The 12,984-nt window shown below is 39.1% G+C and overlaps 1 protein-coding gene across 3 annotated transcripts in view; it reads left to right on the forward strand.

Annotated features, from left to right (window-relative positions):
* The window catches only part of SENP6 (SUMO specific peptidase 6), a 74,375-nt gene that overhangs the window by 9,469 nt on the left and 51,922 nt on the right, over positions 1-12,984 (forward strand). For 2 of the 3 annotated variants that reach the window (XM_030447074.1, XM_030447075.1), the window contains exon 2: positions 8,781-8,874. The exons of the other annotated variant lie outside the window; for it this stretch is intronic. In XM_030447074.1, the coding sequence (XP_030302934.1) occupies positions 8,781-8,874 (94 nt within the window). The remainder of the gene's footprint in view (positions 1-8,780; positions 8,875-12,984) is intronic. 3 annotated transcript variants of the gene reach the window in all.

A 12,984-nucleotide genomic window follows, 5' to 3' on the forward strand; every position in this document is an offset into this window, starting at 1 on the left:
AGTTGCTTTACATCATGCCCCACTGCACTGATGATTTCTAATTGCAAAGTGAGTTGAAGTATATAGTGTATCTAGTGTAAGTAGGCTACTGCCTGGATTTGTGTTGCATTTCTCACATTTTTTTTTCTTCTTAAACCAGACATGATTTACTTGATTTTTAACAGTATGTGCATTTATAGGTGTTTTTTTTCTCTTAGCAGACCCCATGTGTGAAACCATACTGTATGGCCATGGAAGTCATTGTGCCCCCAGTGTTCAACTCAGCCAAGCCGACCTAACTGTTCTGTGCTGCACAGAGTGACAGTCCTGCTGCCCCTCCCAGAGACACTGCAGTCACAGCTCTGCTTGAGTAAATGGCAGCAATTCTATGGCTTCATGGCAAGTCGGCTGAAGGAGCTTATTGGCAGAAAGCTAATCTTTAGGGGAGAAGTGTTGGTGGAGCTACTCTGTTATTTTTCAGCCATATCACCATCTAATCCAGCTGACTGCTCTCTCAAGGGTATGAAAGCTTGCCAGTGTCACCAAGAATAGGGAGGAAACCAGGTCTTTATCCTGAACAGAAATGCAAATGCAAATTTTTCTCACAGCTTGGAGTTTAATTCTTTTTTCATCCTCCTTTCATCTTCATTTTACCAAATTGTTGGGCTTTTCTTGGTTGTTGAGTGTTTTCTCTGTATGCCTTTTTGGTGCACATTTCAGGTGAATTTTGAACAACTGATAACATCAAAGGTCTTGCTTTTTCCTACTTTCATTACATTTAAAGTCCTACATTTGCAAGTTAGTGTCTTGTAGCATTCTTGGAACCTTTCTGTATTTCTCTGACCTTGTCTTTGAAAATTTGCAGGATAAATTAAGAAGTTTTAAATAATACAGAGTCTCGATTTTTATTTTTTTTTTTCTTCCTTTTATTATCTAGATACAGTCCTATCCTTTATTTCAACTTGTTGCTCCAATTATTGTAGCAAACCTGGGAACCTTCAAAAAGCATTGATTGCCTAATGTCCAGGTAGTTAAACGAGGGCTATTTAGTCTTATTCTTTGTGTAACTGCCTTTTAGCACTTTCTAAAAATAGATTGCTGTTTGTTTAGTGCTGCTGTATTCTCAGTTGCACAAGCTTAGGTTTTTTCCATGAGGATGGATCCCATGGTGCATAACTAAGTCTAAAGTATGAAGTGTGCAAATTGGATGCATTATGTACTGTAGGTTTCCTGCTGTGCTTTGTTTATCTTGTAAAAACAGTGCTCAGAATTTGGGATCATATGTGATTAAGATCACATACTGATTTGCCAAAGAAATTGTGCTCTGGGATTCTTGTTCAAGTTCCGTTTTCCTTGAAACGGCTTGTTAGCTTTATATACTTTTTCACATTTTGTGAGTAAACTGAAAGTTCAGGAATTGCCTTTATCCTAACCTTTTATCCTACAATTTTTCCTATAAAAGACACCTCTCCTATATTTAGCTTTCCTGTAAAAACACTGAAATTTTCTTCTTCCTTTCTGAATTTGTAGTGTATCTCAAGTCTAGCAATAGAGGTCTTACATAAGTGGAAAAATTACATATATTCATAATGCTAGAGATGAAAAAAATACTTTTTTTTTTTTCCTCGTGTGGATTTTTTTCTTATTTCTTCTTTATTGTTGGATCCTGCTTTTGATGCTACTTGTGTGGAAAGTCGGAGTGGGTGGCAGACATTCAGAAAGAGGAAAGAAAGTGACTAAGGTAGTTAATTTTGGAAATGTTTGTGATGATGGTAGAATTGCCTTAGGTGATACTTTGTACTTATGAGTGGTCACTGATGCTGTTAGAGCAGGTTGCTCAGGACTTTGTTCAGTTTCCATGACCTCACATAGCAACCTGCCCAGTCTTCAGCACCTTCATGATAAAAAATAAATTCCTTAAGTAGGAATTTTCTGCATTCCAACTTGTGTCTATTGTCCTTTTGCTGTATATCTCACTGGAGAGTTTCGCTTCACTTTTTCTCTGCTTTCCCGTTAGGTAGTTGAAGTCAGCAAAAAGGTCACCCCTCCTCCCTTTTTAATGCTGAGTAAACCCAGCTTTTTAAATTTCTCCTTATGTGTCATGTGCTTGATCCCCCTGGCTAACTTGACAGCTCATCACTGAACTTGCTCTAGTGTGTCAATATCTTTGTTAGACTGGAGAGCCCAAAACTGAACTCAGCACTCTGGTTACAGTTCCATATGGAAGTGGAAAAGGAAGGGTCACTTCTTTTGACAGCTGGCTAAATTTTTACACATCGTGTGGTTGGCTTTCCTTGCTGTGGGTGTGCAATGGTGACCCATGTTCAGATTGCTGCCTACTGGAACGCCCAGTTCCTGTTGAAGAGTTGCTTCCTAGTGAGTTGTCCCCTAGTCTGCACTGCTGCATGAGCTTATTTGGTCCCAGATGTGTAGGACTTTGCATTTGCTGTTGTTGAACTTGAGGTACTCGTCAGCCCCTTGCTGACCTGTCAGGTCCTTCTGAATAGCAGCCTTGGCTTTCAGTGTATCAACTACTTCCCCTGATTTGGTATCTGCAAACTTGCTGAGTGCACTTGGTCCCAGTATTCAGATGATTAATAAATTAAACAATATTGGCTCAAGTACTGATTGCTGAGGGATGGCAGCAGCTAGATTTGTACTAGTAATCAAGCACCCTTTGATCCCAATGGTCCAGTTGTTTTTCTCCTCACCTTCTCATTCATTTACTCAGTGCAGTCTCTCTACCTGGTCCTATAAGGACCTCGTGAGAAACCATGTAAAGGGCCTTGCAGCACCTGTCACTCTCCTCTTACCTACACAGCCAATCATCTCACTGTGGAATGCTGTTGGGTTAGTTGGGCACAGTTTGCCCTTCAAAAATCCATGCTGGCTGTTCACCTTCTTGTCATCGTGTAGCTGGGAATGGATGCCTGGAAGATTTAATCCATAACCTTACTGGGAATTGAGGTGATGCAGGCAAGCCTGTAGCTCACCAGATCATCCTGACTGCCTGTCTTGAAGATTGGTATGATGTTTTTCCAGTTACTGGGAACCTCTCTAATGCCATGACCTTTCAAAGATAATGTAGAGTGGCCTAACAGTGACATTGGCAAGCTTCCTCAGCACCATCAGATGCACCCTATCTGGTCCTGTGGACTTCTACATGTACAGCTCCTCACGTGTTCCAGAATCTTATCTTTCTTGATAGTGGGTTATGTTGCATTCCCAATGATTCTGCAGGTGTATTAAGCCCTCTTGAAGTGCTTCTGGGTTGTTTTTGATGTTTAGGTGATATGTCTACATTTCTACGAGGAGAATTGGTAGAAAAGGTCAAGAAACATTGGTTGTCTGTTGTGTGGTTTGTCACTGCTATCTTACCAGAAAAACCTTCAAAGGAACTGCAAAGAAAATGTTTATCATACTTCAGATCTTCATCATCCTATTATCCTTCTTGGTTACTCCTTGTATTACTTAGAAAATGTTAAACACAGTTCAGCAAATGATCAAACTTACCTGTTCTGTGTTCTTGAGTCCAAACATTCTACATGATGCTGTGTGCTCTGTAAGCAACCCAGTGTTGAAAGTTCTGAAGAGTCACTGATCAGAATATGCAGAGGACTTGCCATCTTTGAAATACAGACCTCATATGTGTTTTCTCTGCAAACTTTTTGTCCGGCAGTGGATACTCTGTATTTATCATTAGTTTCCTTTCACATAATGTTCTTAAAGGAGTGGAATTTTTAAAATTAGCTATCTGAGAAATTAAATTACCTTCATGTGTAAAAGAATGTTCTTACTTTGTATCCATTATGCTGGTATTGTGGAACTTTATTACTTAACTCTGCTCATGTAACATCTCACTATCATTTTATGATTCCTGCCTATTGGAAGTGATTTTGCCAGATTTTTTTCATCTGCAGCTCGTTTAGGGAGTGGAAAGTTAAAGCAATAGAGCTCTAAATCTGTATCTATAAATGTACGTTAGGTTACTGTTCTGTACAATTTTCATGGTATCCTTGGTGTCTGAAGCAGTCTCAGTTTCTAGATGCCCTTTATGCAATCACAGATATGCTACATGGTTAACACTTCTCTGTAGTTAACAGAAGAGGCAATGTATATGGTTGAAAAATCAACCTTCGCCCTCCCCCATTGCCCGAGGTATTTTTTCCTGAATTAGTTTCCTTCCCCAGGTTTGCTTTCAATGCAGAAACAGCTGTTCTGACATGCAGGGTGCAGGCTGGGAGCAGGATGCCCCAGCTTTTAGAAAGTGTGAGGGATGCATAAACTTGTTCCTGTAGTTCTGCTTCAGAATATGAAAGTGCAGGCTCACGGTGATTATGCAGTTGATACACTAGAGCTCATGGTGTCAAAGCTGGAAAATGAAAAGCTATTTTGCATAGAAGCCTGAAGAAGCCTGTCCAAAAGATAATGAAACAATGGGGAAAGTAAAATAAGTAAGAAATATTTCTGTGTCAGATTTTTATAAATGCTTGGCAATATGTGTGATATTCTAAATGAACAACAGATGAGAAAGCTCAGCAGCATTCTTTTTAATTTACTTAAATATGAGTCTGGATGAAGGCGATGATTCTGGTCACATTTAAATTTAGATTTTTTTGTGTGTATGCTGTAGTAGCTGATAAGTTGGTTGCAGTTGTAATGGTCTGAGCATTTGTAAGATGAGGCATTATTTCTTTTTTTTTCAGACCAGAGTAACTAGGGAAAAAGAATGTAAATTTCAGGTTCTCCTGGAAAAACTGATTGGTCCTGAACCAAATGTTTATTTGAATTAAGTTTCATATTTAGAGTGGTTCTTGGAAACACAGAGAGAGATGTGATTTCAGCAGAGAAAAGACTTGTAAAAGCTTCTGGGTTTTTTAGTAGAAACCCTAAGGTCTCTGTTCCTGTATTCTGGGGGTGGTGAGGAGATCTGGCGAATGAGTGCCCAGGTGGCCAAGAAGGCCAGCAGCATCCTAGCTTGTATCAGAAATACTGTAGCCAGCAGAACTAGGCTAGTGCTTGTCCCCCTGTACTCTGCAGTGGTACTGTGCTCAGTTTTGGGCACCTCAGTATAGGAGAGGCACTGAGGTGGTGCAGTGGGCCCAAAGAAGAGCAACAAAACTGGAGGGTCTGGAATCAAATGTTATGAGCAGCTGAGGGAACTGGAGCTTTAGTCTGAAGAGGAGGAGGCTGAGGGTTTATCTCATTGCTCTCTACAACTACCTGAAAGGAAGCTGTAATGAGGGAGCATGTGCCCATCTATTATCACTAGTAACAAACAGTAGGATGAGGGGAAATGACTTGAAGTTGCACCAGGATAGTAGGAAAGCATTTCTTCACAGAAGGGGTTATTAAGCACTTTAATGGGCTGCCCAGGAAGTAGTTGAATCACCATCCCTGAATGTATTTAAAAATCACATAGATAACATGCTTAGGGACATGGTTTAGCAGTGGGCTGGTAGAGTTAAGTTAGTAGAGTTAAGTTAAAGGTTGAACTGAATGATCTTACAGGTCATTTCCAACTTGAACTGTTTTGTGATTGGTGCTGTGATTGAATCAAATCAGAGTAGGATAATGTGTAATGAGCATAATGAGAAATTAGAACAAATCTAAAAGCATCTTCCCTTCACCCTTCCCTTTTTCCAGGGCTCAACTTCACTGCTGACCTCTTCCCGACAAATAGCACAGGGGGACAGGAATCATAGTTGTAATCATAGTTGTCTTTGCTGTTCTCCTCCTCCTCACACTCTTTTCCTGCTCCAGCATGTGGTCCATTCAATGGGAGACAGTCCTCCACAAATTTCTCCAATCTGAGTTCTTCCCATGGGCTGCAGCTCTTTAGTGTGGATGTCTTCCATGCAGTATCCTTCAGGAACAGATTGCTCTCGTATGGGCTTCTTTCCATGGGACCACAGGTCCTGCTGGGAGCCTGTTCCTGCATGGATTCTCCACATGGTCACAGTCTCAGGCATCTCCCTTCTCTGGTGTGAGGTCCTGCATGGCTGTAGGGTGGATATCCTCTCCACTGTGGACCTCAATGCATTGTAGGGAGACAGCCTGTCTCACCATGCTCTTCACAGGCTGAGGGGAATCTCTGCTCTAGCACCTGGGGAACATCCTTCCTTTCCTTCTTCACTGACCTTGGTGTATGCAGATTTGTGCTCTCATTCTCATTCCTCTCTCTGGGTGCAGCTGCAGTTTTTTCTCCTGAAATGCATTATCACAGAGGTGCTATTACTGACACTGATGGCCTTGACCTTGGCCAGCAGTGGTTCCATCTTGGATCTGACTCAACATTGGTTCCCTCTGACATGGGAACAGCTTCTGGCATCTTTATAGAAGCCACCTTTGTGGTCTGCTTCTTCTGCGTATCTCACTACCAAAAACTTGCCACTCAAACCAAATACAGCATCATATCCAAAACAATAAAAATAAACAGGTGTGTTATTCAAGTCAGCTGTAATATAGATTCATATGGTATGGTTTGCCTTAGAGTATAAAGTAAAAGAGAACCAAAGAATCTTTTAAGATTATATCTTCTCTTAGGAACTAGGACTTTATACTAAATACTGTATGTCTCTTCTCACTTTAGTATTTTAGGCAGAATTTTAAATTTTTTTTTTTTTCAAATGCATGATTTTGCCTTTATTTCATGGAAATTGTGAACTTTTTTTCCCCTCTCATTTAAGAACTGTTTGATGACACTGCTGAATGATTCTATCATTCAATTTTATTTCAGTTCTAATCATTCAGTTCTTGATAAAGGAGTTTACAGAGCAGTCCACACACAGTAGCTTGAAGGCATTAACCTGCTTTCTGCCATTCCTCCTACAAGGATACTTAATTTTGTAGTCCAAAATTTGTTAATCGGGCTTTACACAAAAAGAGAGTATAGGGACTTATTTTTAAGTGCCTTCAAGATTTGGTTCATAATGCCATGGAAGTTTTAATAACAACTAAAATACAAATTATTTTTTCAGCAATTTTTTGAATTGGCATTGTTCACGTGTTGAAAAGAACACATCAGAGATCTATGCAATCCCGAGTGAATAGAGAAGGACTCCTTAATACTACTTTCCAAAGTACAAGAACTGAAGGAATGGAGTGCTAAGGAGGAGCTAAAGATGCCAGATTCAATCAGGACAAACAAAAGGAGATACTCATATAACAGATAATTAAACTGAGGTACTATCTACTGCAAGATACTGTTAATCCTATAAAGTAGGGTTGCTTAAAAAAAAAAAAAACAAAACAAAAAAAATGGGAGAGAAGACTAGCACAGGTTCTTAAACATACAAAAAAATTATCCATGGCTCAGGAACTCCTCAGTAGATGCAAGTAACTAGAAACAAGTTGTCACAGCTTAGCAGTTTGGGTGGACCAAAAACCAAAAGACAGAATTATTCTCTATTTCCCCTCCCCAAAGAGAAGATAAAAGGGGAATAAAAACTGCAGACTTGAAGTTGGAAATTAAAAAAATCATAAACAGATTTACTAGCACAGGGGAGAGGCAGTAACATAAAGGATGAAGAACAAAAATATAAATGTATACAAATAGATCTATAAACTCGATCTCGATGCTGGCAGGGATAGGGTGCCTGAGGGCCCCTTGTGGCAGGGCCGACTCAGGAGGGGGATCCCCAGCTCTTCCCATCACCCGATGGATGTGGATTCTGGAGAGCAGGTGGGTGGTGGTGGTGAAGGAGCGCAGGGGAACAGCAGTGCAGCAAGGAGAGGGCGGAGGAGAGGAGGGGCTGGGGTCTGCCTGAGCTTGGTAGAGTATGGGCAGGGAATGGGAAGGAACAGACCCCTCTGTGTTCTGCCCCTCTCGAGAATCTGAAAGGCCTCCTTCTTTAGTTCCTCATACTCAAACTATGACACAGGTTGAATATACAATAAATGTTTCTGTGTGCACTGTTTATTCTAGACACCTGTTCCTGGTTATGTTGGTTGTGTTCTTTTTCCTTTCTATCAAATCATGGAGTTGTATTAGTTATTTCTAAATGCATTTCCAATTATGTAATGAAATATATGGTAAGAAAAGTCACAAATTGTAACAAAATTAAAGCTGCTGCATAGTTTGTCATAGAGAATTTGTGTGAGATGACTCTTAGTATCAACAGATGCGGCATGGGGTGGACAGTGCCTTCCTTGCCTTAGTGCTGTCTCCTTGCTCTGTACCTCCCTTTATTAAAAGGAGTACTCCCATTTTATCATATATGAACATCTCTGTACTGTTTGATATTGCAGGAGATAAATCTGAAATTTCACGTGGTGTTGACTGTTCTCAGAATGTTCAGGTTTTTACTTAGCTGATGCTAAAGCTGAAATTTCAGTTAGCATCAGATGTTAAATTAGGTCAGTGTCAGATGCTGAATGTTGAAGTTGTACTTGGGCAGTTTGGAACTGCTACTTTTATCCTGAAAAATTAAATATATGATTGCGTATTGGACATTTAAATAATTAATTTTAGGATCCTTTCTGCTTGAGGCATATAGTTCACTTGCAGGTATCTGTAAAACAGTTGAAATCCTTATAAAACTACCTTACGTCATAATTTGTAATAGCTTGCTGATTTATTGCCTTAGTAATCAAGATTTTGGCAAGTATTCACTTATCTGTACTTAGAAAAATGAGCACTAATGAATGGATGAACTGATTGTGTCAAATAATAGTTAAACATTGACATCAACAAAACAAATACTCGGGGAAAATACATGCATCTGGTTTACTCCTCTAGTTTGTGTTGATTAATAACTCAGATTGAAATCAAGACTTATCTTAACTTGTTCTCATTTCAGCTTTGGATAGATCACAGTCCAAGAGAGATGGAGGTTTTAAAAGTAATTGGAGCTTTGATCATGCAGAAGAAAGTGAAGGAGATGCAGAGAAAGAGTAAGGATGCTTTTATCTAGGCTGTTGAAAGTATAAGTGTCTATAAATAAATAATTTTTGTAATTTATTAATAAGAAACAATATATATCATCTTTAAAAACTCAGTGGTTAAGAATAATTATTTCAAAGAAGTTTATTATTTTAAATAATATTGCCGTATAAAAATGCATTAGAACATAAATTTAACTATGAACATGGTGCTTAGTGCTTATAGCATAGAACAGTACATTTCAGAAGTGTTGCATTTGTCTTTGGAGCTACTGTGTAATACTAAGGAATAGAGACAAGAAGTATGTTAAGGTGCAAAGTAAGGAGTTGGATGGATAGAGTGTCCAAGCACCTTCAACTTCTCTTTTTAGTGCTGCTACTGCTGAGTACTTCACAGTTATGATGAAGGTTCTTCAGTAGTGGTAGCCTTATATCAAGTTAAACTGAGCTTGAAAGACTGTAGGTGTTTCTCCCTCATGCTTATCTCATCAGGTGGAGCCAAGGCTAGTTTTTTCCCTCAATTTATTTCTTAATATGTTTGGATTTTGACTAAAACTTAAATGATTCGTGCAAAGTTTGAATACCTATTTCATCCTTGTGACATTCTTATTAATATATTTTCCCTACGTTTATGTATGTATTTCCAAAATCACTAATGAATTGTTAAAAAGAACAAGTTTCATCAAATTATGGAATGGTTTGGCTTGGAAGGACTTTAAAGATCATCCCTACCATGCCAGGGACACCTTCCACTAAATCAGGTTGCTCAGACCCCCATCCAAGCTGACCTTGAACAATTCCAGGCAGGGGGCATTTGCAACTTCTCTGGGCAACCTGTGCCAGTGTCTCACTGTCCTCACACTACAGAATTTTTTCCTAATGTCTAATCTAAATCTGCCCTGTTCCAGTTAAAAGCCATTACTTCTTGTCCTATTTACTACATGTCCTTTTAAAAATTCCCTCCTCAGTTTTCCTGTAGGCCCCCTTCATGTACTGTGAGGCTGCTGTAAGGTCTCCCTGGAGCCTTCTCTTCTTCAGGCTCAACAACCATAGCTCTCTCTCAGCCTGTCTTTGCAGGAAAGGTGCTCTAGCCCTTTGAGCATCTTCATGGCCCTACTCTTGACTTGTTCCAGGACCTCTATGTCCTTATGCTGGAAGCTTTAGAATTGGACAGAGTACTCCAGGATGAGTCTCATGAGAGCAGAGAAGAGGGGAAGAATCACCTCCCTTGACCTGCTGGCCACACTTCTTTTGATGCAGCCCAGGATTACAGGAATATTCTTTCATGTGCAAAGGATGCATGCCAGCTTTATTTGTTGTTCTTAAATATTTGGAAAGTAGGCAAAAAGGGAAGTTTAAAAAGGATGCTATGGTTCTCTAATAAGGAGAAACTGGGTCCTGTGGTCAGGTACAAAAATAATTCTTAGATTAATTTGTATCTTGACCTCTGTACTGATCTAATGAGACTGCCATGGATTTGCATTTCTAATAGGTAATACTCTTCCGAATACTATGTCTTGAAAGGGAGATAGGCAAGTAGATACATAACCACTTAGTCTTCAGCAGTAGGCTATGCTATGCTATAATCTTGCAAAAACATTCTTAATGTGATAATTAAGTAATTAAAAAATTACTTCAGAAGCTCATTAAAGGATGAAGCATGCATGAAGAGCTTGTGGCAAAAAAGAACTTTATCAGAAGTTAAAAGCAATTTTGAAAGGTTCTTAGATGAAGGGCATTTTAATTTTATAAGATTAAGCTTGCTTATTTTTCCTTAGTAATTTTACATTAATTTTATAGAATCATGTAATCACAGAATGGTTTGGCTTGGAAGGGACCTTGAAGATCATCTAGTTCCAACCCCCCTGTCCCTGTGTGGGCAGGGACACCTCCCACTAGATCAGGTTGCTCAAGGCCCCATCCAAATTGGCCTTGAACATTTCCAGGGAGGGGGCAGCCACAGTTTCCTTGGGCAGCCTGTTCCAGTGTCTCACCATCCTCACAGGAAATTTTTCCTAATGTCTAATCTAAATCTCCCCATGTCAAGTTTTAATCTGTTTCCCCTTGTCCTTGCTACACACAATTTCTGGTGTACTGTAATATGTTTAAGTACATACAAAATAGTATTTACATTTTATTGTTTTCAGATATAAATGTAGTTTGCTTTTGTAAGCATAGCAGTTTCTTGCTTCTGGTAGTTCACTGCTGTTCTCCACCTGTCTCCAGCTCATGTTGACTTAAAAACACAGAATAAATGTGTATTTTGTAGGGATGCTAAAAAACCCAAAAGTCTGAAAAACTGATCATGGAACATCTGTTTTATATAGTTATGTCTGATTTTAAGATGGTATTTCTGAGTGATTTTTCATTCTTTTCAAATATTTTGTTCAGTTTCCCAAGGCCATTATTGAAATGTTATTGCCTACTCACATTTTTTATACCTGTGAATTACACAGAATCTTATCTGGAAGTAGGAGATAAAACAGTAGTTGAAAACTCATTTAAAGTTGATCCTGGCCTGTTTTGCTTACACAATTTCTGATATTATTTCAGGCAAATTCTCACTCCCCCCAAACATCTGTATGTTTTAAGCTGCCCTCAAATTTATTTTGGTAGCACCTGTATTTTGTTGTGGTTTTTTGTGTGTGGGTTTTGTTTGGTTTGTTGGGTGTTTTTTGTTTGTATGTGTGTGTTAAGTTTGTTTTTGTATTTTTCCCTAAGGCCTCCAGAATTTTGAAATAATTTGTCTGGTTTGCTTTTCTGATTTGTTTTTACTTTGTGTAACAAAATACTGACAGAAGGGAATCCTTAGAATACAAGTGATTCAAGAGTAAATTGTTCTTTTCTTTCTAAATTCCCTTACCAGAACATTTCAAAGATTAGCAGCTTTAGTTCATAGACTTGTTACAGCATAAAACTTTGTATATCTCCAGTATTTTGAGTATTCTGTGTAATAAAGTATGTTTTCTGGTGATTTTTTAGATGTCATTCTTATTTGCTATGGTATGCTGCTGCTTATTAGCAATGCTTGCTGCATTTCTGTGTGGAGAAAGCAGTAAATCTGAAGTAAGCATTTGAATGCATCTCATGCATTTTCTTGAGACACCATTTCAGTGTCTGACCTTATTGCAGCTTTTTCCTACCTTAATTGCAGACACGCAGTAGGTTTATTTTGAACTTGCCCAAGAATAAGATTCCAGCACCTAAAAGATTGGCTGTGTTCTCATGTTTATTATCCCATGAGGTCTGTGCTAATGCTGTTAGTCAATATTGGATGTCTGCTTGGTTTATCTTTCCTCAGTGGGATGAACACAAAATATTTGGCTAATGACCAATGTTTTGTTTTTTTGTTTGTTATTTTGTTGTTTGTTTTTTTTCTCTATAAGCCCCCCTTAAGTATTGAAAGTCTGCAATAAGGTCTCCTCTGAGCCTTCTGCAGGCTGAACAACTGCAGCACTGTCAGACTCTCTTGGTAGGAGATCCTCTGATGTTTGGGGCCCTCCTCTGGATGTGCTTCAACAGCTCACGTCTTTCCTGTGCTAAAGACTTCAGAACTGGACAAAGTACTCCAAGTGGGGTCTTACCAGAGCAGAGTATAGGGGGAGAATCACCTCCCTCAACCTATTGGCCACTCTCCTTTTGATACACCCCAGGACACAGTTGGCTTTCTGGCTTTTCACATTGCCAGTTTACATCCAGCTCTTCTCATTCACCAGTACTCCATAGTCCTTTTCTTCAGGGCTGCTCTCAGTCTATTCATTCCCCAACCTATATTGACAACCATGGGTTGCCCTGACCTTGCACTTGGCCTTGTTGAACTTTTTGTTCAGAGCCTCAGTTCTTAATTTTGAGCAGTTTTAATTAAGGTTATTTTTAACAGGTGCCATCGTCTGTCAGTTGAATAATACTATTGCTTCTCTTATGGCTCTGATATCAGGGCTTTTTCAAGTGTGTTGCCTACCACCATATAATTTAAAATTAATAATATTCACAGTGTGTTGCAAGGGGAAATATGTCAGCTTCCTGGTTTTTTTTTTACTTAGGAGTTTTTGGGAAGAAATTCTAACTATGTAATTCTAACTATGTTTGAAATGCAACTGAAGCACTTGGTAGTTGATAGCA

The sequence above is a fragment of the Calypte anna genome, chromosome 3, assembly GCF_003957555.1.
Source record: "Calypte anna isolate BGI_N300 chromosome 3, bCalAnn1_v1.p, whole genome shotgun sequence".
NCBI classification, from domain to species: domain Eukaryota; kingdom Metazoa; phylum Chordata; class Aves; order Apodiformes; family Trochilidae; genus Calypte; species Calypte anna.